Source organism: Sciurus carolinensis, chromosome 1 (assembly GCF_902686445.1).
Source record: "Sciurus carolinensis chromosome 1, mSciCar1.2, whole genome shotgun sequence".
NCBI lineage: Eukaryota > Metazoa > Chordata > Mammalia > Rodentia > Sciuridae > Sciurus > Sciurus carolinensis.
The window spans coordinates 71330697-71358530 of record NC_062213.1 but is presented as its reverse complement, the minus strand read 5'-3'; the positions used below and the strand labels follow the sequence as shown (position 1 = coordinate 71358530).

At 36.0% G+C, this 27834-nt stretch overlaps 1 protein-coding gene and 1 non-coding gene across 2 annotated transcripts; both read right to left on the bottom strand.

Moving 5' to 3' along the window:
• Nucleotides 1–1887: 1887 nt before the first annotated feature.
• On the bottom strand, nucleotides 1888–20829 carry Ttpa (alpha tocopherol transfer protein). The gene is made up of 5 exons (XM_047522843.1): nucleotides 20537–20829; nucleotides 13961–14114; nucleotides 8664–8857; nucleotides 6565–6675; nucleotides 1888–4100 (listed from the first exon to the last, which is right to left on the bottom strand). The coding sequence occupies exons 1-5, from the start codon at nucleotides 20738–20740 to the stop codon at nucleotides 3927–3929; spliced, it is 837 nt and encodes a 278-aa protein (XP_047378799.1). The 5' UTR covers nucleotides 20741–20829; the 3' UTR covers nucleotides 1888–3926.
• Nucleotides 2754–2826, bottom strand: Trnaa-cgc (transfer RNA alanine (anticodon CGC)). The gene has a single exon. It is a non-coding gene; the product is annotated as a tRNA-Ala (tRNA).
• Nucleotides 20830–27834: the final 7005 nt, after the last annotated feature.

The following is a 27834-nucleotide window of genomic DNA, read 5'->3' as shown; positions in this document are numbered from 1 at the left end:
ATGCAATGTTGATATAAAAAGGAAAACTTATTTCAAAATGTTTACCTCTCAGGAATGCCTTATTACACATATCAGCATGAACCAGGACAAGGGATAAAGGAGAAGAGACTTAAAATAATTTGGAAAATAGATTAGTTGCCTTGCTTGAAAAAAATAAAATTGTTAATGATCACAGAAAAAAAAAGAAAATCAAATATGCAGTCATGTGAATCTAATATAGTGCCTTGCACAAAGTAAGTAATATGTAATTTTTAGTGCCCTTCACATGGTATTCAAGGCCTCCCATGATATAACATGGACCTTTCTGGGCAAATGACCCACTCTTGTGTACCTATCTCTTCCTTTCAATATTGCAGGGTTTTTACTATTTCTCAAACATCTTTTATTCTTTCTCATCTCTAAGTCTTTGCTCATGCTACTTCTTTTCTTGAAATGTCCTTCCCTCCTCTCTCATTCCTGGCTAGGAAAGTTAGTGCTACTTACAGACTGCTTCCTTTAAGAATCCTCAATCACTACAGGTATAAATCATTTTCCTTTCTGCTTAACTCCCAAAGCACTTCACTGGAATTACTTTGATGGCCTCTACAACATGCTATGCTGCACTTGATCTGGCTATTTTGGATGTTGTCTCTCTTCTTTGTAGCATCTGTCTGATTTTTTCTATTCGCTCTATCACTTAATTCAATGTACAGTGTTATCAAAAGTAAATATCTAATACATTAATAATCTCGAATTGGATAGATAAGAAGGAAGCAGTCATCAAGTGCAAATCATGAGAATGGGAGGAAGATGTTAGCTGTCCTTGCTAATCAGAAATTAGTGGCAGTGTACCCGCCAATCAGTTTTATGGCCTTCATTTCTAGATCCACCTTTGTAACTTATAGTTCTGCTAGACCACCTAAGTATGGCAAAATTCAGCATATAGGGCCCAGAAGGAATGTTTTAAACATCATCTTCCTTGTTGCCTGAGCGTTTATATATATAAAATATATATATAAATAATATATATCCAGATATGTAATATATACATATCCAGAAATTTTAAATCTAAAGTCTTAATTTAGGTGAGTGGAAAAGACAATATTTCCAATAGAATTTCAGTGCTATTTCTGTAATAAATATCTGGTTTGACAAAATCATAATCTAGGCTAATAACAGATTGTTTCAAAATTAAATTATCTGGGTTGGGGAAAGAGTTCAGTGGTAAAGTGCTTGCCTAGCACAAGTGAGGTCCTGGGTTCAATCCCCAGTACCACAAAAATAAAAATAAATCAAAATTAAATTATCCCCCACCCAGTGCTGGGTATTGAACTCAGAGCCTTCTGCATATTAGTCAATTGCCTACCAGCTAGCCTCATCTCTAATCCTAAACTATCTTCTACCTTGTGCTTAATTTTGCTGTGAACCTGAAACTGCTCTTAAAACAGTCTTTTAAAGAAATCAAATTACCTTATTAAGTGACATAGGTAATTGCAGGCTGGTTTTTCCTGCTGCTTATTCTTCCCATAATGCCTTGTGCTGTACATAAGGGACTACAGATTAATTTCATAAAGTTAAGTCATGCATACTTAAGAAGATAAAACCCTTCTTGAGTGGGGGGACTTTTTATTCACTTGTTTTTAATTTTTTGCTTAGAGTTTTAACTTCTTAATTATTCACAGTTTAACTTTATAAAATTGGTTTGTGGTCCTTATTTATACCAAAAGGTATTATGGGAAGACCACACAGCAGGAAAAACCAGTCTGCAACTAAAACTGAAAAACTGACATTTATGTACTGAACAACTGAAGGTAGTAAGTTTTTTCTTAAATTTTTGTGAAAGGAAAAGCAGTTTTAAAAAAACACCCCATATTTGTATTTTTAAATGGAAAAAAAGAACTTTACATCCATGGTTTATGTGAAAGATGTTTAATTTTTTGAACAATATTAAATAAATTATTGTGCAGTTCAGTAACACAATAAGCACATATGGAGTTGACCTTTTCATACAATCACAGTAAGGTAATACAATTACACAGTTATTTACCTTGGCACCTTGTAAAATGGCCTGCTCATTTCACATTGTTCTTTAATGTTCTTTAGAATGTTGCTTTATTTTATAAACATTTCAAAGACCCATCCATAAATTGTACCTGTATCAATTGATTTATTTTCATTTACTGTTGATTATATTACTGATGAATCACATTTAAAAGGCATTTTTAAGTGTTCTTTATTCGTGTGCTAAACTACTCATTCCTTCACAGTCATATGTTTTAAATAGTCAAATATAAAGGAAGTGGAACCTGTGATATAAATCTTCTTCTAGGAATAACAGTTGGATAAGCTAGAGATGTTCTGTTGTTGCTATTATTTATTCTTTCAAGTGATTTTTTCTATTATATTTTTAATTATACAATTTTGAGTTATATGATTTTATAAAGAACACCTAAACTTTTTTAAGAAAACAGGTAGAATCTAATTTTTCTATAAAAATTATAATGTAGTGTTAATTTCCCGATGCTAAATCAAAATCAAATACGTTCTCTAAAGAACATCTGCAGTTACCGTCAGGTTTATCATAGATACATGTAAGAGAATTGTAAGTATCAGCTCACCTGATTAGACTAATTTTCTTATAAAGAAAAACACCTTTGCACAAAGAAAAGTATTTTTGTACAAAGATACTATTATATAATTAAGGTTGAAACCCAACCATCTGATCAAATGTTCAAGAAACTTTGTACCCCATATTCTTTCTTTCTTTTTTTTGGGGGAGGTACTGGGGATTGAACCCAGGGCCTTGTGCTTGCGAGGCAAGCACTCTACCAACTGAGCTATATCCCTAGCCCTCCCATATTCTTTCATTTTCAAGTTTTGGTAAATTAAAAGCTATGTTGAATATGAGGAATAAGATTATTTCTTTATTGATAACTGAAATACTCTTTGACATTAACTACAATATAAACAGTACATCCCAACTACAAAATTTTTTAAGTAAATATAAATTGTGAGATTTAGAATATTCTAATATAATAGTAAAACCCAAATTGTTTTATGAATAATCTGAACAGCAGTAATTGATAATGATTTTTAAATATAAACATTTCCTTTCCTTTGTGTTCTATTGATTTTTCAACTAAAACATTCCATGTAAAAGATAATTAAATATTACTCTCTCTCTAAATATCCGTGTAGTCATTATAAGAATAACCATAAACAGAAGTCAAAATTATTTTTTATTTATTTGAGAATAAATTGAAAGTCATCAACTGTGTTTGAAGTATTTTCTAAATTTGTTTCATTAATTACATCAACATCATTAATTTCCTGGAAACCTGTAGATGCTAACTAGAATAGTATGGCGTAAAAATTCTTCAGTCAAAAGTTTCTAATGTGCAAATAAGCTAAAATAGAATTTCCCTGAGATGAGCCATCAGATGGCCCATAGAAATAGCCGTAAAGCTATATTCAGATTTTAATCTGAATTATAATTTAATCTGGCACCCAAAATAAGTGTTAATAGGTTTTCATCTTTAGTTGATTTATATAGTATTTTTCACTGAACTATTTATAAACCTATTACCAAACCAATGTAATCAGAAAACTTGTTTAAAATGGAACTTTTCAAAAACATACAAAAATACACATGAACAGTCACTTGAGAAATAACTATGTTAGTTCTTCAAGTGTAAAAATCAAGAATCTCTTCTCTGTCCTTCAGGCATTCTAACATTTAATTACTTTTAAGTTTTTTTAAAAAAATACAATTAAAAAATTAAAAAGCTTCCCACATGCCCATTTTGCTCATATTAGAGATTTTAACATTTTAAAAGATAAGACAAGCATAATTAGTTTAAAAGATTTGTTCTTTTTCTTTCATTATGTAATCAGATAGGATCTCTCATATTTTTAATGAGGAACCTTCCATATGAAATAGCTTCTTCTCATTGAATGGTCTCAGAAATGCTGCTGAGATAATCTTCAGACTTCATTATAAAATTTGTCCACTCTTGACAAATGTCCTCCATGGAGAGTTCTTCACCACCATATTCCAGAGGAAGAATGTCAGGGAAATGCTGAAGTAGGCTTTGTTTGTAATTGTTCCCATGCATGTGAATCTGAAACAGTCAAAATGTTTTAGAAAGTGCCCCCTCTGCCACTCATTAATTGGATGCAATTCCAAGGGAAAAATCAACCTCATAAAACAAGATACTCTAATAACTTCCAAAGTAGTAGGGTATGTACTACTCTTATCATTCTGCTTGTGGATCTAAGAATTTTATTTATGTTTAGATTGTGCTACCGTGATTCTATTAATTTTATTACTTTCTTAGACTTGCATCCTCAACCTCACAAGATTTATTAGAAGATAACACAAATGTACTACCTGGTATTAATTCAAATAGAAGCATACATCCGAGCACACAGGTTCATGAGGAAAGATTTATGTGGTATAGTCAATGGATACTCTGAGCTAGTTCAAAAGTAGGTAATTATGATTGTTGAGAACCTTTAATTTTCAAATATTTTACTTTAAAAGTTGATCATCGAATGAATGACCTGAAGTTAAGAAAAAGTTGTAGAAATTAAGAATACATCTTGCTAAAATAAATAAATAACTTTTTCCTATTGCTAAGGCAAAATGTTTATCTGTGCACTCAGCAAACATTTAATAAGCACGTATACCGCATTAGGATATGAGGACCAATGAATGAAATGAGTATCCCACATTGAGGAACCACACAATCCCAATTCTTGATTTTCTCCAAAGTTTTAAAAATATTATCAGTTAACTGAGAAGAAATTCTGTCATATCAGGAAAGGAGAAATAGGAAGAGTGAAGTGTTGCTGAAAAACTGAAAAGGAAAAAAGTAGATTTGAGTTTTCTCCCCTATTTTGGCAAGTTTTTTCATTGATTTTCACTGCTTTCCTTAACTTCTCAATTTTTAAGTTTTTCTTGCTTTTTTGTCTTTTAAAAATTAGGTCCAATTTAAAAAAAATTGTACTTGCTCAGAACATAAACTAAAATAGAAATACTTATTTTTAGATCTTTAGGAGTTAAAGAGGGTGGTCAGCTATTATCAAGCTACACTGGATAGAAAGAAAAAAAAAGAAGAAACAACAAAATTGGATTTTATAAAAATACTAGAATGAAAAGTAGCCATCATCACTAGGGCAGATAATTGAGGGATGGTTCTTGAAGATAAATAGAAATACCCATCAGATAAAGCTCTAGGGTCATAGTTTTCTGACCAGGTACAAAATGTTACATTTTCTTAAAATGAAAGAATATAGTTTCTAAAATTCAAATATAGCAAGAGAATCCATGATATCACTATTTATATTTAAATAATTTGAGATTTAATTTGTCAAAGCCTTTAAAAATACTTGGTGATCACACAGGGTAGCATGATGGGACCTATAATTGAGGCTACTCTGGCGGCTCAGGTAAGAAAATAACTTGAGCCCAAGAATTGACGACCAATCTGGGCAACACAGCAATACCCTAAATCAAAGATCTCAAAATATGTTACAGATTAATGCAGCAAGAGTGGTTGCTTTTCTTGAGAACTCGACTCCATTTTCAATCTTTCAAAAATTCTAAAACTATTAGATTTATATCTGAGATAAAGTTCTGTAGGATGTTTTTAAAAATCACATTTTTTGCTTTAATTAGCATGACATTAAGTCATATATGTCAGGTACTATGGTTTTCAATTACACATTTAATTAAAAATACTAATTTTGGTTCAGAAATGTAACTGAATGGCAATGCGCACAAGGTCCTGGATTCAATCCAAATAAATAAAATTAAAGAAAATATGGATTTTTATAAAAATGCACAAATAGCATACTCACATGGTTAGAAATCAAAACAAGATAAAAGATACACAGTGAGATGTTTTGCTATCAACCCTATCCTTATCTATGCTTGGCTCTATACCTCTATTCTACTCCATGTAGGTGTAACTTATTTTTCCTATATATCCTTTTAATATAATTGTATACAAATATGAGGACCTATTCTTATTCTCCCCTTTTTATAGGAAAGATACATCAACACTGTTTTTTCATTTTGTGCATTTCACTTTTCAACACATCCTGAAAAACTTACTGCATTCCTTTGTGTGGATGTATCGTAGCTTTTTGTTTTTTAACCAGTCTCCTAATGATGAACACTTGGTAGTTTCCAACATTTTCCTGCAATGAATATCTCTATATATATGTAATTTTGTTTATATACAGACATATCTGTAGGATAAATTCCCAGAAGTGCTAAGGTTGTCATTTTTATAACTGTGGGCACACTGCCCTCTACGGGGAAAATACCAATTTGCAATCCGGCCAGGGAAATAGGAGTGACCCAGTTTTCCCAGGGCCTTATAACTAATATCCTTGATTTTCTGAAATTAAAAATAAATTTTAATTTACAAAAATAGTTGGATTGATAAATAAGTATTCAAGATATTTAACTAATGGAGAGGATGGGTGGGTGTGGGGGAAGATAATAAAACAATCCTTAAATGAAAAGTTTGGAATGTTTGATTTAGAAAAACAATAACTTGAATGTGTTTTACTCACCCGTTCCTTAATCTTTTCAGTCAGGAATGGTTTAATCATGGAAAAGACAGCATGAAAAATTACTGGCTCATTTATCAAATGGATGCCACGGACTTTCAATGGAAAGGAATCCTTTTGAAAAATAAAGAAAAAAACCCATCTTAACAAAACATAAATTAATATTGCAATTATGTTCCTAAGACAAATATGTTCTTTAAACACTTTCCAAACTTATAGCAGTAACTACAGTGTTATTTTGTTTCCAAAATTATTTATTCCAGCAACCAAAAATCTGGTTGATACTCCACTGTCACTAGATTAAGAAGAGATCTTAAACAAGGTTTCTCCTTATAGCTTAGGTAAAGTATTAAAATACTTATTAGTTTGCCTATAAAGTAGTTACACTCTTTCACTAGAAATTCCTTCACTCTATCACATACAAATGTTTTCTTAGGGAACCAATGACTAATTTGGACAAATATAATTTAACATTTTTGCCAAATTTTTTTTGAGAGATAGAAAATCAAAAGTTCATAAAAACTGAAAGAACATAACAAACACTTTAGATACATCTTTAGCATCAAAGTAATATAGGCTTATTTAGAAAGTTTAAAAAGTTAAGAATTGAAAGAAAAAAAAAAAACCTCATCATAGATAGTTTCCCTATCTAAAAGTTAGATGGTTAATACACAGACTTTTCTTCTTTCTTTTCTTCATTTTGTTATGCAGAATTCTTTTTCTTTTCATGCCTAGCTTTTAGGGATGTGGTATTAATTTTTTTCTCCCAAGTTCTTTATATGTATAATTTTATTTTAAACACAATTGCTAATATGCTCCCTAAATAATTTGTAACCTATCATGTTTCATTGTTCAAATAGTTTTTTCTGTGAACATCATGAGTTTTAATATTGTTATAATAATCCATCAAATGGATATTCCATAATTTAAGTGACCATTTTCCTATTTCTGGACAAATTAAGTTTTTAAAATTTTTTTTCTATTAAAAATTATACTGTGGTGATGCATGCCTGTTATCCCAACTACTTATAAGGCTGAGGCAGGAGTATCATAAGTTCAAGGCCATCCTCAGCAATTCAGTGAGACCCTGTCTCAAAATAAAATTAAAAACTAAAGAAAGGTCTGGGAATGTACCTCAGTAGTAAAGTGCCCCTGAGTTCAATTTCCAGTACTACCAAACAAAAATGTGATATTGTAGTAACTGTCTTTATAGGTAGGAGTATAGTGGTTACAAACATGACTAGTACATTCAGATTACCAGACTCAATATCCTTATTTCACTGCTGACAAACTCTGTACCTGGGCATTGCTATGTTATCTCTCTGAGTTTATTAATTTGTAAAATGGAGAAAATAATGGTCAGATGTTACATAGGCCCAGCAAGTGCATTAAGTGGTAATATATTTGAAACACTTAGCAAAGTACCTGCCACATTGTAAAGCTAACTTTCTCTCTCTCTCTCTCTCTCTCTCTCTCTCTCTCTCTCTCTCTCTCTCTCTCTCTCTCTCTCTCTCTCTCCGCCCCTCCCTTCCTCCCTCCCCCTTTAAATTTATATTTTAAAATAAATATTTATTCTTTTTCCAGTGCTGGGGATTGAACCCAGGGCTTCACATATATGCTAGGCAAGCTACATCTCCAGCCCCAGTAAACTATTATTATATTATTATGATGGTGAAAAAAGTCCTTACTATATTTAAGATTGTTCTTTAGCTAGGTTCCCAGAAGTAGAATTATTGAGTCAAAGATAATAACCATTTTAAAAAACTTTTGAAAAAAGCCATATCTATTATACCTGCACCAAGATTTATGTAACGTTTTATTGTATCATTGTTATAAACATCTTTGAGTCAGTTTTTTAAACTTAGGACAAGATTTTCACCAAATTACTATTTAAATGTACAAATTCTGTGGTTAGCAATTTTGAACATTTATTTCTGTGGCTTGTTATATTTTACATAAATTAATTCCATTTTACTTCCTGTTAGCATTTTTGAATCATATGAATCATTTTTGAAATTTTATTTAAGTTTAATAAATATACTAACAAAACTTAAAACTAGCATTTGGGAGTATGATAACTAAGAGTTAAAATATTCACTTACAGTAAGTACAGCAGCAATTTTCTTGGCTACAGATGGGGTAATTTGAAAAGCATGAGAAAACTGCCAACCTTCTAGATCAAATATAGCCTTGACTCCATTCCGTTGTGTTTCTACTTCCTGTACAATAAGCTCAGATGTGATTAGACTTACACGAAATACATCATAAGCTGTAAAAACTTTTGGGTCCCAGTATGCTGAAAAGAAAAAGAAATAAAAAAGCATATCGTATTTCAACATTGTATAAAGAACCAGAAAGATTTACAAAGGGAAACTAATTCTATGTATGAGGAATCATGCATATTGAATAACACTAAATTAAGGGCCAAGGTTATCTGTTTCTCCCTTCCTCCTGAAATCCCTGGCAAAGAAAAGGTTTTTAAAAGCATGGGGGTGGGATGGGGAGATAGCTCAGTTGGTAGAGTGCTTGCCTTGCAAGCACAAGGCCCTGGGTTCAATCCTCAGCACTGCCAAAAAAAAAGCATGGGGGAAAAATAGAATGCTTGCAGGCTGTATTTGACTGTTAAAGGCAATCGTGACTTCACATGCAGGAGAGAGCTGTGTCTTAAGATGGGAATGCCTGTGGCTAGCTATAGGTTCAGAGGTGCTGGACAAGGCAAAACTGAGGGCCTGGATTCTGAGGAGCAGGTAGGATCCAATAGTAACTGAAGAGGTTGCTATGAGAAATATATGGAGCAGACAGACAGGTTGATCCTCTCAACTCTCAATGACAAGCAGCACACAGCAAAGGCTTGTCCCTACAGGCCTGAGCAGGAAATGTGAGCTTGGGAATGAAGTGTTGAGGAAATAGCCAGCTCGCTGCACACACACCCAGGTAGCTGCACACGCCCAGGGAAAACAGGGAGGACCTGTGCTGAAAGCGGGTACTGACATTTCTTGTTCATACATCCCACCCATCCCCTAACATCCCTGGGACAGGCCACACACAGCAGGCAGAAATGACAGTAATCGACTGACAGGCAGGTAATCTTTAAAAAAAAAAAAGATATGCATCTGTCAAAAATTGTAACATTACACACATATATGCAAAGAACAGAGGAACCAAACTCAATAGATAAAGACAACAAAGCTTGAGGAAAGTTAAGAAAGCAAGAGACATTAAAAGAAATATAATATGTCAGGAAGAAGATGTTGAAAACTATCATAAGAACAGGTAAAGATTTTTAAAAATCAGGTGAAATCAAAAAAATTTCAACTGATGGAACAAATGACAGACAGAGGCAGTAAGTGAATAATGGTTTGGAAGATCTATTTGAAGAGTTCTCTTAAATTTAGCACACAAGAGTTGATAAGTATGAATAAAAGTTAAAAAATAATGCAGGTAAACCTAGAAATTTCAACATCCTACTATTAAGAGATCTAGAAAGCAATAGCAAAGGACATGAAACAAAAGAGAAGAATGGTAATAGTAGAGAAATTTTTTCCATAGCTGAAAAAAGATATAAGTCTTCAGACTGAAGGTTGATGGAGTGCCTAAAAGAATGAATGAAAAATTATTCATAATGTGAAGTAATGGTAAAATTTCAAGAAGCAAAGTTTCTGGTATGAGCAACTGGGTAGGATGGTGGCACCATTTGAGATAAAAGGAAGCATTTGGGTGGAAGAGATCATAAGTAGGAACATGTCAAAATGGTGACTGTGAGACATCCAAATAGATACAGGTGGAATAGGGAACTGGTTACATTAACTGGATTCCCAAGAAGAAGATGGGGGTGAAGATACAGATTTGGGAGTTGTTCACACTTATATGACAATCTATAAGAGGGATTGTCTTACATCCATGTTTCTCTGTTATGGTCGAGATAAAGAATCATATGAAGCAGGGCTAAGGCCAGGGTCCTAAGGGATTTCAGAATTTAAAGAATGAGGCAAACATTGGGAATCCAGTTCATGTAACGTGCTCTCTATTCTAGCTGTATCTATTTGGATCTATCACAGTCACCATTTTTTTTGTTTGTTTGTTTGTTTTGGTATAAGGGACTGAACCCAGGGGTGTTTAACCAATGAGTCACATCTTTAGTCCTTTTTATTTTTATTTTTTATTTTGAGGTAGGGTCTTGCTAAGTTGCTTAGAGCCTTGCTAAATTGCTGAGGCTGGCTTTGAACTCACTATCCTCCTACCTCAGCCTCCAGAGCCTCTGGGATAATAGGCATGGGCCACTGCACCCCACTCACAGTTATCATTTTGACATGGTCCTACTTATGATTTTTTCTGCCCAAAATGCTTCTATTTTATCTCAATAAACAGTGCCAGCTGGGCATGTGGCTCATTGGTAGAACACTTGTCTGGCATGTGTGAGGCCCTGGATTCTATCCACAGGACTGAATTTTTTGTTTTTAGAAAGAGAACGAGGAGGAGGAGGAGAGGAAGAAGAAGGAACCACTAGTTAGACTGAAAGAGAATGTGGCATCAGAGAAGCCAAGGGAAGAGAATATTTTTTAAAAAGGAGGAAGTGTCTCACTGTGTTGGAAGCCAAATAAAATAGGACTAAATGTGTTCATGAGATTTGGTGAAAGGGTCACTGATGTCTTTTTAGCAGATCTGGGAGTGGAATCAGAGCAGAATGGGCTGAGGAATGATTGAAAAGTATGGATGGTGAACATCCCAACCTAAGAAGTCTAGCTCAGAATAGGAGAGGGAGCTGGGGAGATGGATGGGACAGAGGCTGGGCAGGGGTGGGATCGAGGAGGACTTTTCATATGTTTTAGATGACTGAACTTAACAGATTTAAATATTGATTGGTAGCATCTAGTAGCAAGGAAAGCCCTATAGACCTGGAAAAATAAAGAATAATCAGGACTCCTGGGAGGGTACAATGAGATTATCCTTGCTTTTAAAAACCTTCAGATGAGCATTTGAAAAATAAACACAATTCAAAAAATGCTATACTACTTCAGACACTGAGTGATGGCTACAATGGTGAAAAATATGAGCCAAACAAACTTTGCAGATTAAAAAATTTTCCATGACCTAAATTTCTGAGTCAACTGACTTAATTATCTAATATCCACTGTCCAATATATAGTCACTAGTCACCTGTAACTATATAAATTTAAATTAACGTTCAGTTTCTTAGTTGCAGTAGTCACATTTCAAGTGCTCAGTAGCCATGTGTAGCTGGTGGCTACTATAGAACAATTTCATCATAGAAAATTCAATGAGATATTGCTGGCTAGAATTTAAGTGCCTTACTTATGGTCAAAAGAGTACCTTTTCTTTCTCACCACCAAATGTCATTTTTACTTCTTTTGCTCAGGTGATTCATGAGCAAACTGAAAGAGAGAGAGAGAGAAAGAAATCCAGACACGCACTGCAGAGCCCAAATACATGCTGCTGGTTTCAGTTTTATGTTCCTGGGACCTCTCAGTAGATTTGCCAGATAAAATATAGAACACACAGTTAAAGTTGAATTTCAGATAAATATGAGATAATTTTTTAACACAAGTATGCCCCATGCATATTTAAGAAATATTGTTTATCTGAAATTCAAAAACAACTGGACACCCTATATTCTTATAATACATAGGTTTCTTTGCTAAATAAAACACAAATACTGGCAACCCTATCCCTGAGGAACTCAAGAACTTATTGCTGACAAATCATTCGATAGTCTCTGGCACTAGTGGAGTAATGAAAGAACAGAAAGGACATTTTACTGTCTGTTTTATAGATCATGGCTTAATGATTAACTCAGTATTCTTTGACAAACAAGCTGGGACAAAAAAAAAAAAAAAAAAAAAAAACCACCAGATTAATTCTTATTAGATCATCTGATACCCTTTCAAGAATTAAATACAGTATCTTTTTCCCAGATACCAAACTGTTTTTACAGGCAAGTATCTTATCTCTAAGGCAAATACATAAAATTTAAATCTTTAAAGATGTGGAAATTAGTTGGGCATCATAGCACACTCTATATTCCCAGCTACACTAGGAGGCCGAGGCAGGAGGATCACTTGAACGCTCCTGGGTTCAAGGCTAGCCTGGGGAGCACAGAAATACCCCATCTTAAAAAACAAAAAATTTTTAAAAGGATGAAACTTCTATAAAATAATAATTCATAAGATTCAACTCACGAGAAGTTGGTTATATCTGTTCTTTCAACCAAGCTGTAGGAGTTCTCTTTTACCTCATTTTTAAAATCATACACAGAACTAAACAGGCAGTAGAAGTTATTGGTCACAAATGCTGTAGTCTGAATATTTGTGTCCCACTCCCCCACCTCCTAAATTTTTATGTTGCAATCCTAACTCCCAAGGTCAGTAAATTAGTAGGAAATTCTTTGTGAAATGATCAGGTCATGAGGATGGGCTCTTTGGGAAATGATCGGACCATGGGGATAGGAGTCTTCACAAACAGAATTAGTGCCCTATGAAAAGAGGCCCAAGAGAGACCTTTGTCCTTTCCAAAGCCAGCTTTCAAAAGACCAAGGTTACAGAGAGAAAATGTTTGTCTATATCCAGGAAACAGGCTTTCATCAGGAATCAAATCTGCTGGTGCTTTGATTTTCGACTTCTTAGCCTTCAGAACTGTGAGAAATAAATTCCTATTTTTTAGTTCACCCAGTTTATGACAGTTATAGAAGACTGGATGGATAAAACACTAACCCACAAAATCACTAGGAGCACCTGATAATGAAAAAGGGAAGCAGTGAAAAGAAAAAGGTGCTAATGGAATACAGTTTCTGCAACAATTCCCCGGAGTTCTGGGTCTCTACTGCACCCTCCTCCAACCAGTGAAATGGGTCCCTTGCTCCTCAGCCCTGGGCATTATTGAACTAGTCATTCACTCACTCATTCCACAAATACTTACTTAATAAGAGTCTTCCATACACCAGGCCCTGTGCTCAGTGTTAGGGATATATCAGTGAATATAACAGATAAAATCTATGATTATATGAAGCTTATATCTTATAGTTCAGAATTCTTTTTTTTTTTTTTTTTTTTTGCATTTCCTACTAAACATTTTTAAAACACTTATCTTGAGCTTTTTCACTTTTTCCCACTCTTGCTCCTCCCATTTTTATTTTCTCTTATACAGTTGACTTTGGAAAAGTACAAGTAGGATTTTTCACTAGTTTCTGTTAATTTTCCCAAAACTGCCAACATTTTTCTTATATTTGGTAAATGTTAAGACCTAAAAACATAAATGGAAACCTTAATTCTTAAAGACAGACACTAAAACATTCAATTCATCAATAAAAAATAAAAGGAGGAGAGAGAAGGAAGAGCAGGAGGATGTGGAAGGTAGGTCGGAAGAAGAGTTGTGTGTGACTCACCGATTCTGTAAATAAGAACTTTGCTGCCAGTGGGATCCCTGGATCTCAAAACTCCATGGTAGCCAGCTTTCAAAAGGCCAAGAATACTTCCAGGGTGGAGGTCAGCGCTTAGTTCTGGACATTCTGCTCTCCATTTATAATAGTTTTTTAGTAACTGAAAAATAAAATTAATACTGTCCATAGATTGTATACCTGGTAAGCATTTTGTGAAAACAGTAAGAAAGCCTTGACATTGTATGAACCTTGCCATTCATTAAATCCACTGTATCTCGATCTTAATCTGGGGTATCTTTTTAGCTGGGCACCATAGCATCCCTCTTTAGAACCCAAGCTCCTATCCTCAAGGGTATGAGGTAAGAGGAGTTCATCATAAATTTAAGGGCTAGTAATTTTCAGTTGTCACCTAGAGTAGCTAGGGTCTAAAGCCAGCTACCAACATGTCTTCCCCTCCTGGTGTACACACGCATTCATTATAGCAGGCAGTGGGATCTATTTGGTTCCCTCCACCTGTGTGTGAGTTGGCCTCCCACTGAATTTATTTTTGGAGACTCAGATACCATGTAAGATTACTGAATGATAACAGTTCACGTGGAAAGAAGCCCTGGAGGTTGAGAGGTCATCCTGGCTACGCTCACCTAGCCGAGTTCCCATCTAGTATCATGTTTAGCAAAGATGAAGCATCCCCACTGAGCCCTGCCCAAACTGGAGAACACAAACAGTTGTGCTTTAAGCCAAGAAATTTTGGGATGTTTATTACTCAGCAGAAGATAACTGAAATACCACCTTTAGTATATTTTTGAAATAAGGAAGAATAGAAATCAATCAACTGAATTAGGAGAGCCTAAGGAATAGTACACCTGGATAAAAAATCTTGGCAAAACATGGTTTGAAGGAATCCTACTTTGTTCCCACCACCCCCAACCCCAAAAGAAAAACCAGAGATGGCTAATCAACATATTATTATAAAGAATACTGCAGTAAAGGATGCATTTAAAAATTATTTTAATTTTCCTCTTTATGATTTTTATCCTTCTCAATTTTTATAAAAAAACAGTAATTTTTTTTTTTCAGTTTAAAGAGACCTGTTAGCAATGTGGGATCACAGTTCAGACAAAAGGAAAATCAGATTTTTATATCTGAAATTCATTAGAATAAAGATGGTACCTGTAGTCACAAAAAGTAGTAATGATCTGGAGGAGAAACTACAAATAATATAGCAAGTAGAGGTTGAAATTGTGAGCCCTAGAAAGTGTCCTTGGCTGGGAATGGCTCAGGGAGAGAGGCTGGCTTGACTAGAGAAGAGGAGCATCCTTGTGTCCTAAGTTATCAGCATCACCCTGCCTGCCTCCTCTGATGTTGTCTCCGTCTCTTTGTGTCCCTCTCCCTCTCTTTCACCTTGTTATTTAATGAACTCTTCTTAACTTTAAAAGAGAAAAAAAGAATATTACCGAGAGTTAAATGCAACAGAGAGGTTAACAACAACAACAAAAAAAAGTCAGTGTGCCAACCAAGAAATAATCAGTGACCTAAATATCAGTTTCCAAAGACAAAAAGAACAACAGCACTTTGTAGGTTCTGGTATATTCATCCTGTTCTATAAGATGAATTTCCCTTCCCTCTCCTGTCCTAGGGAGTATCAGAACAGGTATCAACAGCAATTTACAATGCTCACTACTTTTTGAGAGTTTCCCCAGACATAAAAGCAAGACTTTTAATTCTGATCCATGTAAAATGCTAAAAATGGAATATTAGTAACTATCTAAAAATAATGCCTTTATTTTCCTGAGGAACGATAACAGTTGTGGCTTCATTAGAAGAAATCTTTTAGGTAATAAGGACAAGGTGCTCAGCTTATTTGTTTCTGTAGATAGCTGGCTCCCAGGGGACAAAAATATGTGTTGAACAAAAGAATGAATCAATGCATGAATAAATCAGATGAGTCCACACATTTGAAAAACTGACTTCTGTAAAGATGCACAAATAAATTTCATACCTCTGACACTTAACTTTTGCAAAGTGGAAGATCTAAACCCAGATCTTTGACTATTACTCTTCCACTGATAAATAAACTCACAGATCCTGTTGATGCAAATACATTAAATAAATGTCCAAAATGAACTATTATTGAGCAGTTCTCAAATTACCCTATGTCCGCGACAACCAAAATATGGTTGCAAATGGATATTCATTATGGGCAAGTGCCTGTTTTGTAAAAAAATAAAAAAATAAAAAAAAATTTAAAAATTAGAAATGAAAAAATATTTAAAGTGTTATGTTTTAACCATGCTTTGTTGTAAAGATTCCTCTTAACATTTTTCATGTATTTTCAAACAAAATAATTGTCTTCATGCCACTCTTACAGGGTTTAACAGAGTAACTTCAAGTTCTCACAATTACCCTGAGAGGTAACTTTGGGAAGTTACTGGATTAACTAAGGTCATCAGAGTGGAGCCCCATGGTTGAATAGGAGTGGGAGAGTCTGGCTACTCCAGAGGCTGAGGCGGAAGGATCCCAAGTTCAAGGCTAACCTTAGCAACTTAGTGAGACCATTAGATGGATAAGACAAATAAAGCTCTGAGAAATTACACATTCATTTAAGGATAATAACTCTCAAGAGCACAGTACAGACTGAAATTGCCATGTGATATGGTTAAGTTTCACAAAAGAAGCTACATTTAGAGGGAAATTAGCAGGGAGAATCCACGGAAATTTGAAAGTTTTGAAATCTTTGGGAAAACTATGAAGATAACTAAAGGATTTTAAAAAATCACATCTTAGTTTTCTGTTGGTAATAATGATACCACAAACTAGGTAAATTATAAACAAAAGGGGGTTTTTTTTGGCTCATGGTTCTGATCCAAGGTCCTAGGGCCACATCTTCTGATGGCCTTCTCCCTGACAGAGTCTCAAGGGGCCACAGGACATCAGACTGCAAGAGATAGCAAGTGTGTGCACTGTGGTCTTTCTCCCTCTTGCTGCTGCTCTTTCTCCTCCCTCCTCCTCCTCTTCCTCCTCTTCTTCTTCTTAACTGGGAATGAACTCAGGATCATTCGATTTCTAAGCTATATCCCAGTCCTTCTTTTAGTGTATTTTGAGACGCAGTCTTCCTAAGTTGCCACGGTTGGCCTCTAACTTCAGATTCTCCTGTCATGGCCTCTGGAGTAGCCAGGCTCTCCTGCTCTTCTTATAAAGCCATCAATCAGTATTCTGTCATGGGCACTCCACCCTGATGACCTTAGCAAATCCCAATCACTTTCCAAAGACCTTGCTTCCAAACACCATACTCTGGTTAAAAGTTCCTCACAATGGGGATTAAACTCCAATATAAGTTTTGGAGGGGACAAAACATATTCAAACCACAACAATAGAAAGCAAAAATAGAAGGAACTGAAATATTCACTTATAAAAGACAGGAATTCATGAGAATTTGTAAAACAGAGGAGTGGATGAATTTTTTTTTTTCATTGTTTCAAACCAAAAGGACTAGTGCATGTAACTGACAGCATAGGCCCTCCTGAGTTCCACCCAAGTTCAAATCCCTGCTCCACTTAATAGGTACATGATTTTTGACAAGTTACTTACCTTTTGTACCTCAATTTCTTCTAGAATGAAAAAATAATGCAAAAACTACTCTAAAAAGTACCTGACATTTCATAAGCATGTTAGCTATTAGGACTAGAAAGCCTTATTTATTTATTATAACTTCAAATACAAATACTAGAATAATGAAAAATTTCATTATAACCAGTGCTTTTATCAAGGTTTCTTCCTACAAAAACAGTAGGACTTATATATTATGAATAGGGAATTTGAGTTGAATTAACTGACACTGTGGAGGAAAAAGAAAAGCCAGTTTCACACTTTTACCCCTTCCTTTTTCCTCTCCAGTTGGCAGAAAAGTTAAGACAAAGAGGTCACAGACAGAAACTTGATTACTATCCAGTGGATTCTGACACAGTCCTGCTGGCCAGTTCTTCAAGGGCACAGTGAAATAAAAAAACATTCAATAAAATGAGGAAGACAGAATATCTAAGTCTCAGAGGATGAAGGTAAATTTTATTTCTTTTTGTACTTCGACATTACTTTTTAAAAAGCAGCAAAAATGAAATCAGCCAATCACAGCATTTTATTATCAGTTATCTCCATACATATATGTTCAATATCTCATTTAAACTGCATTCTTCACAAGACCTGAGATTAAGTCTTCATTTTCAGTTACCACTGAGTACTCGATAGCTTATTACTCATGATGTTAGGACACTTGCATAACCGTTGAACTTCACAAAAATAAAGAAAACTGTATTCTTATTTTACTCCTAAAATCAAAATAAATTTTAGTAGATCAACCATACCAGCTAAAAAAGAGAAGTCATCCTTTCTAGGGAAAATTCTGGATTGAAGAGTTTATAAAACCCAAATGTAGCGGGTGAGAGTATAGCTCTGTGGTGGAGCAAGTGCTCAGCATGCATGAGGCCCTGGGTTCAACTGCCAGCATCAAAAGCAAAACAACAAAGAGCAATCAAAAAACAATCAATCAATACATTTGATCACAATAAAAATAATATCAAGTCTTCTGAAGGAAAATAGTATAATAATGTCAAAAGACAGGCATCAAGCTATTTTTCTTGATATACACAGACTACTTTATGAATCAGTAAGTTATAAAAATGAACAAACGGCAAAATAGGCAATTAAGGTAAGAATAATTTTTAAAGATTAGCTATATTAAATATTTTCCTCACTTTTTAACAAAATTAATGCAAGTTATAATAACAATGACAAGCCATTTCTCGGTCAGACATGGAAGTACACACCTGCAATATCAGCTACTCCAGAGGCTTCTAACAAATACAAGGCCAGCCTCAACAATTTAGCAAGACCTATCTCAAAATAATTGTTTTTAAATAAAGGATGGAAGATAGCTCAGTGGTAGGGCACTTTGCTTGTTATGTGTGAGGCCCTGGGTTCAACCCCCAAAACCACAAACAAACAAAATCTACTCTGTAATATGAGACTGATAAAATTAGTTGTAAACCCTCTGGAAGATCACTTTTTATATTCCTCAAGACTGAAAAGTGCATTTCTCACTTCATTCAGCAATTTTGCTAGCTGAATTTATTCAATAAGGGTGTGTCCCTATTTATGCACAAGATGAAGCATGAAGATACACCAGAATGCACAGTCAGTGATGAAAGAAGCCACAGAAGCCTTGCTCATTGCATCTTTGTATACTATTAGGCAAATAGTAGAAGTCCAAAAACATAATCACTGAAAGAAATGCACAGCGTGAAGGCAGCATTTGCATCAGTTGGAAAAATCCCATCCAAAAGCTGAGGACTGGTTAGGTAAATGAATATCTTACCTAATATGTAATATATCCATTTTGTGACTTAGCATCAGCTCCAAAATGAGTAAGATGTATGTGAACATTGATCATATGAGACGATACCCCTGATAAGTCGGCTAAGAAAGGCAAAACACACATGTGCCTGCTTATGTGAACGTAGACCATGGCTGAAAAGGTAAACAAGAAACAGACGACAGACATGGCCCCTGGGTATTGGACGTAAAAAAAAAAAAAAAAAAAAAAAAAAAAAAAAAATTTCCTTCAGAAAGTTACTTTCAGAAAGTAAGTTTTTAACTTACTTTGCACGTTTTACTATCTTGTATTATCTGCGATATTTTCACTAATTACTTTTTTCAATAATTTTTTTGTTAAAACAGGAAAAAAGAAAAAAAAAAGCAACTCAGTGAGGCAAGTTGGAATTCTGTTCGAGGAATGTAGTCCCAAGCAGCACGACATTGAGCAAGGCGCTCAGAAAAAGGGCTAGATCCGGCCAATTGCTTAGTGCTTACCATGTGCCTGGCACTGTTCTGGGCACATCTTGTTCTAACCGTTAAACTGGTTAATGTTCAATCCTCACAACCAATCAACAAGATAAGCATTCTCACCGTTATTTAACAGATGAGGACAATGAACCCCAAGTAACAAATTCAAGGTCGCATCTCTCTAATTCCACCCTTTCTTTCAAATTGGTGTTACACAGTTGAAAACATAAAAAGAACTGCCCCCATGGCTCCCCTGGATTCAAAATATACTGGGCTGCTTTACTGTCTTGACATTTAAATATTACTATTAATAATACCATTTTGCTAGGGTATGGTTTCGGATTTTCAGTTTTACCGGCAATATCATTTTCCTCACCACACGTAGTTTTCAACTCGGAGATCAGAAGATCTGACATGCCTGTTTCTGTTTGCTTTACTATCACAGGTTTTTCCTCCAGGGAGAGGAAGGCATTTCCCTCAAAACATTACGGGCTCGGGAGACTTATCTAGGTCGAATTCCAGTGCTTGCTATTCCCCCAAGGGCTTCAACACTTAACTAAGTTTCCCTCTTTCCACTAACTTAAAAGAACTGGAAGGACCCGCGCGGGATTTCTTGGAACACCTACAGCACAGCGCCCACGCTCGATAGCGTTAGGATCCAGTGGGTCCTGCCTGCACCTTGAGCGTCCACTGGGATCTAGGCGAAGCCTCAGGCGCCCAGCCCCGCTGGCAAGGCGCAGCGCTTACCCGCCAGGCCAGATCCAGGTCGAAATCCCGGGCGCGCAGGAACCGCAGTAGAAAAGAGTCGGTGAGCTGCAGCGGCGCGAACCGGACGTCCTCCTCCCGGGCCCGGCGCCGCAGCTCCGCCAGGCTGGGCTGCAGCAGCGGCGAGTGGTCCGGCAGCGCGCTGAGTTGCAGCCCGGTTGGCGGCCCCGACCGCATCTCTGCCATGCCAGTGGCCGCCGCCGCCGCCGCCGCTGCCAGGGCGGCGGGGAAAAGCGCGGGCCCCGAGCCACCCTCAGCCCCTCCTTCGGTGGCCGCTGCCAGCGCACACCCACTCGCGCACACCCCTCCTCGGGCCTCTCCACTAGGCCGGTGGGAGGGTCAGAGCCACCTCTTTTTTAAAAAAACCCAGTGGTGTCCCAGTGCGTGCTAATCGAGTCTTTAGTAGTTTTAAGTAGTAATTCGAGCCCTTCCTCCTTGAGGGAAGTCACTGGTGTTCAACGTCAAGAGCATGCTGTCCAAAAGTTACCTGGGATGTTTAAAAAAATCACCTGCCAGAGGACCTTTTGTTCGCACCCCCCACCACCACCACCACAACATCTTTTTCTTTCCTTCCTTCCTAGAATCTTGCAGCTGGAAAGAGCCTTAGAACACCTACTTAAAGGCTCTGTCGCTGCTGAGCCCTAGTCTTTCCATATGGCGCCTTAAACTGTATTATAACATTGTTTCTAAAATGTAGTTCCACAAAGCCACCATAACAGACGCCTCCTGTTTCTCCGCTCCCAATACAGGGAATCCCTTCTGAGTTCTTGGCACCTGGCCCTGTTAGGACCATATGCAAATAAATGCCTAGCAAGTGGGGGGAAATTTTTTTTTTTAAATGCCATAAACCTATTCTGTTAAACTCCACCACCACTGACCTGAAAGCACATATAGTCTCACAGTGACTAGTTCAATGGTCTAAGATAGAATCTGTGGGATCTCAGGTAAGGAGGAGGAGGCAAGAAAGTGAGGCAGAAAACTGAGCAGTTGTTAAGCAGACCTTTTCTTGATTTCTATCTGCTAAAACTACCCTAGAATTGACCTGTCTTCCCAATGAGAAGGTCATGAAACCAATTCTTATTAAATGTACAGTGTGTGACAGGAAAATGCTGGACTTGCAAAAGCAAAACCAAATCCTTGCCTTTGAGGAGTTCAGAGGGTGGTGATGTAATCTGACATTTCATTCATTAAAGAAAGACCTAGGCCCTCTGTAGGTGCTAGGGACACTCCTGTGGACAAAACAGACAAAACTCTTGCCTTGGGGAGTTTTTGTTCTTGGGGTTGGGGGGGAGGAAGACAATGAAGAAGGTAAGTCAGTAAATATGGTATAAAGATGGTGATACATGAGGAAAGTAAACAAACTGAAGCAGGAAATTAAGTGTCTGTAGTTATCAAACTACTGAGAGAATTAGGGAGCTGGCCCAGGGGTATCTGGGAGGGAGGAGATGGAGCATCAGTAAAGGAGGTAATCAGATGCCAGTGAGGAGATGAATGATGATGAATGATGGAGATTCCAAATAGTGGTTTATACTTGGAGTGAGACAAAGGAGTAAAGGTTGATAAATCAATGTGAAAAGTGTGTGAAAGAATAATGTAGTCCAGTCTGTGAGAGCACAGAGGAAGACCTCCTGATTACCCAGCAGCTTGGCCTTAGTGGTTGGATTGGGAGCATTTGCCATGTGAAGGAGATGGGGAGGACAGGAAGAAAAGTACCAGTAAAGAGTGATACACTATGCAAAACCTTACTTAAAACTCTGAATGATTAACAAGACAAGGGAAGCCAGTCTTCTCAAGAAGTTTTAAGTATTTAAAAGTAAATTATTGGGAGAGTTCATATAACATGTTTCCTTCTCTTGAAGAAAAAAAAATTTTTTTTTCCAAAAACACACTCTGACTTGTTTTTAGTAATAGCATCTTCCTCTTGGAATGTGGATAGAAATTCCAGGAAGATATATTGAAGACATTACCATATTGTGAATGTGGAATCCAAAGTTGTTATTCCTGCACAAAATTATATCAAGTGATTGATTGTCATGAAACTTGTTGAAACTAGAGCCAGTCCAGATGGTTGTGACAGTAGACTCCTAAATACCACACTAAGAAATAGCAGTGGGAACAACAGAGACTTATAATTAGAATGTGAAGCAATTTCAATGTTGGCAGTTAGTCCACTTGTAAAACAAGAGTGCACAGCTGGGTGCAGTGGCCCATGCCTATAATCCCAGCAGCTCAGGAGGCTGAGGCAGGAGGATTGCAAGTTCAAAACCAGCCTCAGCAAAAGCAAGGTGCTAAGCAACTAAGTGAGACCCTGTCTCTAAATAAAATACAAAATAGGGTTGGGGATGTGGCTCAGTGGTCCAGTGCCCCTGAGTTCAATTCCAAGTACCCACTGCCCCACCTCCAAAAAAGAGTGCACCATTAAGGGAAAGGGAAAGAAAAAAAGTTGGAGAAATGGTAGCGTAGACATACAAGGTGGCACTCCTACATTAAAACTTGATTACTTTTGGTAAAGAATGCAGATGTGCTGTCTTTTGACAATATTTCTTGAATCTATAATAAAAAAACAACTTGAATTCTTGGCATACATTTTCAAGATATATTACTCCAGTTCTGTTTTGAAGTGTTTTGAAATTTGCTATGCTCATATTATACACTGGTGAGGGCTCATGCTTACTGAAAATACATCCAGGCTGCTGACATAAAGATTTCAAAGAGTAAGTGTGGTGGCATATGCCTATAATTACAACAGCAGGAGGACCCCAAGTTTAAGGCCAATCTGGACAACTTAGTGAGACTGTGTCTCAAAATAAAAATTAAAAAGGGCTGGTAATATAACTCAGTGGTGGAGTAGCCCTGGGTTCAATACCAAGTATCACAAAAAAGGAAAACAAACAATTCCAAAGGGGTTTCTGGAACTAATAGTACATTGGTCAGGGTTGTCTAGAGCAATAGAACCAGTGGAATGTACATATAAGTGGCAATTTATTAGACTGGTCTACCCAATCAGAGACATTGTCCCACAATGGCCATCTATGGTCTGCAGAGTCAGGGAAACCAGTAACTACTAACTCCACAAAACCAGAAGCTGCAGAAAAAGAGGGACCAATGATGCAGTCCAAAGTTAAACACCATGAAGCTTCCTGGAAAGTCACTAGTATGAGTCTGAGTTCTAAGACTGAAGAATTGGTAATTTTATGTCTGTGGTCAATAGCAGCAGTGAAAAAATATATCCACTCAAGAAGAATCAAGCTTGTATGAGATTTATCTTCTTCCACTTTTTGTTCCATCTAAGCCTCCAGTCTCTTGGAGAATGTTACCCACATATAGGCTTAAATTCATTAACCCACATGCCAATCATCTTTGGAAATACCCTTACAGACACACCCCAAAGTGTACTTCACCAGTTTTTGAGGCATCTCTCAGTCAAATCAACAACCAAGATTAACCATACCAGATTGCATCAAAAAATAAAAGCAAAAACAAAAGAAAAAAAATCAGTTAAAAATATTTTGACTAGTTTACAAGCAACTCTTGAAATTATTTAATAATTAGTTATTCATTCACACATAATAATTTATAAAAATTGATTTATTTTACTTTCAGATTCCTAGAAAATACTTGAATGTTATTAATCACTGTAAAAGATAAAATTTTCAAAAAATAGTAAAATTATGAATATGTGTTAAAGATTTTTTTCCATTCATAAGAAGAAAACCCAGGCAGGTGTTATACCAACTTTGAAGAAGAATTAAAAAAAAAAGCATACATATACATGAGGCCAAGCATGTTGAAATTAATGTGAAAATAGAAGCAAGACAAATTGCTTCCACAGTGAAAGGCAAGACAGAATTTTCATGTTCTTAAACAGGACTTATTTGCCCCCTTGCTATCAGTTATCTACAATTTATAGATTTGTGAAATAGCTTGGATAGAATCACAATTCAATAACCCAAGAAGTGTCATCTCGTGTCTACACAATGCATAATTTTCCTCTGAAACACAAATTTTACCCTGTATCACTTGGGGAACCTTATTTTTAATGTTTTAAAAAAGTATTTATCATGGAAAATGTTAAACATAGGTAGAAATAAGAACAAATACCAATGTACAGCCTACTTCAGCAATCAGTGCTATTTTGCCAATCTCATCTATCTATCCTACTTTTTTTTCCTTCTAAAACTTTTTTATTAGTGCACTACAGGTATAACTAATGGTGGAATTCTTTGTTACACATTCATACATGCATACAGAAGAATATTATTTGACCAATTTTTTCCCCTAGAACCTCCTCTTTCCCTCCCCTTGGTTCCCTTCTCTACTTTACAGGTCTTCCTTCGATTTTCACGAGGCTACTTTTTTAATAAGTTGAAATATTTTAAATAAATACCATATAGTGTATCATTTTTCTGGTAAATACAACAAAATGTACTTTTAATTTTTTGGTAAACAATGAGAGTTATCATTAAAATATCCTTTTCTATACTTAAGAAAAAAATTAAGTTTTCCAATATCATCTACTGCCCAGGCTATATTGATATATCCCTAATTGTCTAAAAAATATCTCTTAAATTATTTAAAGTAAGAAGTACATAATATCCATACATTGAATTATTTTGCTTTGTGTAAATGTGAAGAAAATTCCCCCTCTCTGTTTTTTAATCCTATTAATTCTTTGGAGTAACCAAGTCAATTTTCCTTAGGATTTACCATATTCTGAATTCATCTGATTGCTTTTTCTTGGTGTCATGAAAGTATTCCTCTTTTCCCTGTATTTCTGGCAAGAAATAGTTAGATCTAGTGGTTTGACTAAGTTCAATTACTCTGGCAAGAGTGTTTAAAAGGTGACTCTTCTTTGCATCACAGGAGGAGGTACATGCTGTCCTTGTACCCCCACCATGTTAGTACTGTAATAAGATGATTTGGCTTAGGCATCTTCAACCATGATCCTTGCATTTTAAAGTTTTCTTTTGCCCTTTACCCAAAGCTATGTCCATTTTATTGACAGGGGTTGCAAAATGGTCATTTTCTGACTCTTATTTCCTCATTTATTAGAAACTTTCTATAAATAAGAACATTTTTAAATTTTTAAATTTTATTTGTTCTAATTAGTTATACATGACAATAGAATGCATTTATACATTTTGATAAATCATACATAGAGTATAATCTCTCATTTTTCTGATTATACATATTGAGGATCACGTCAGTCATGCAGTCATACATACACATGAGGTAATAATGTCTGTTTCACTCTACTATCATTCCTACCCCAATACCTCTTCCCCTCCCTTTGCTCCCCTCTACCTAATATAGCATAACTCTATTTTTCCCTATACACCCACCTTATTGTGAATTAGCTTCCAAACATCAGAGAAAACATTCAGCCTTTGGTTTTTTGGGTTTGGCTTATTTCACGTAGCATGATATTCTCTAACTCCATTCATTTACCAGCAAATGCCAGAACTTCATTCTTCTATAAACTGAGTAATAGTCCATCATATGTATATTCCACATTTTATTTATCCATTCATCTTTTGAAGGGCATCTAGGTTGGATGCATAATCTACCTATTGTGAACCAAGTTGCTATAAACATTGATGTGGCTGCATCACTGTATCATGTTGATTTTAAGTTCTTTGGGTATAAACTGAGGAGTGGGATAACTGGGTCAAATGGTGGTTCCATTCCAAGTTTTCTGAGGAATCTCCGTATTGCTTTCCATAATGGTTGCACCAGTTTGCACTCCCACCAGCAATGTATGGGTGTACCTTTTTCCCCACATCCTCATCAACATTTATTGTTGCTTGTATTCTTGATAATTGCCATTCTGATTGAAGTGAAATGAAATTTTAGTTTTGATTTGCATTTCTCTAATTGCTAGAAATGTTGAACATTTTTTCATATATTTGTTGACCGATTGTATATGTTCTTCTGTGAAGTGTCTGTTCAGTCTCTTAGCCCATTTATTTGTTGGGTTATTATTATTATTATTATTATTATTTTTGGTAATAAGTTTTTTGAGTTCTTTACATATCCTAGAGATTAATGCCTTATCTGAGGTGCAGTCTGTAGGCTCTGTCTTCACATAATTGATTGTTTCTTTTGCTGAAAAGAAACTTTTTATCAACTATTTTGTTAACTTGAAATCCAGTTTTAATGGAAAATGAAAGATGAATGCTTGATTGTTTTCATTAGCTGATTGGCAATGTTTACTAATTTTTAAAATCTTAACTCCTAAATATATGTACATGTGATCATACATGTAACATATGTACCATTTGCTGAAAAAAAATGCACTACATATATTATCAGGTGATAGCTTTCTCAATTCTTGTCGTTTCCTAAGAAAGATCTTAGTTTGGAAACACAGAGAAAGCTTTGTAAAAGACTTATTTAGGAAGTGAAAGTACACTTCAGGGAACATGAAGTGGGCCAGTCCAAGAGAAGAAGCAGCCTTGAATTTTCCATGTGGTGGGTTTTTATATTTGGTCTTGGAAACCTCCCTCCTCATGTATTATGTATTTGGGGCAGTTACTGCAGTCTCCCAGCATGGCTTAGTTCATCAGCACTGATTTTACCATGTTTGGAAAATTTATCACCAGTCCCTAAGAGAACCCCACAAGGTGAGCCGGGGAGTTAAAACCACACTGTAAATGATTTTGCCATGAACCCAGGATCATCCAGAGGACAGTGCCTCAGTGTTCTGCAAATGTCCCAAAGTTGGTAAGTCCCTTAGACTGGTTATAACTGGTTTCTTTAGATTTAAGAAGATAGCATCTGAGCTTGAAGGATTAGGATTATGGGCAGGGTTTTCCAGACCCAAGATGGAGTGATCTTCGTCAGTCAATATGGAGTGAGCTCTATTCTTGCCCCATCCCCCTACTCATGTTTATCCATCTACCTACTCTTATGCATATACCACAGATTCAACAAAAGGCATGTAAAAAGAAAAGGAGCTCTATTTGTAGTATCCCAAGTTGGAATGAGGAAAAAATGTCCATAAATAGTAGAAGAGATAAATTGTGGTATAACAGAGTAAGGCCATCTGAGCAGCCTACGCGACCACACATGTCCTTGCTCACCAGTTCTTACTATCATGCCAGAAAGATTTCAGATGAGTTGTTCAGAGTGGCAGGCATGAGTTTATTAGAAGGGACAGGAATAGGAAAAAGGGGAGATGCTCAAGGGAGAGAACAGAGAGGTCAGAGAGGAGAGGGATGGCATGCACTTCCTGCCTTCCAGTTTTATAAAGGGACCCAGGGAAGTTTCAGGACAGTCCC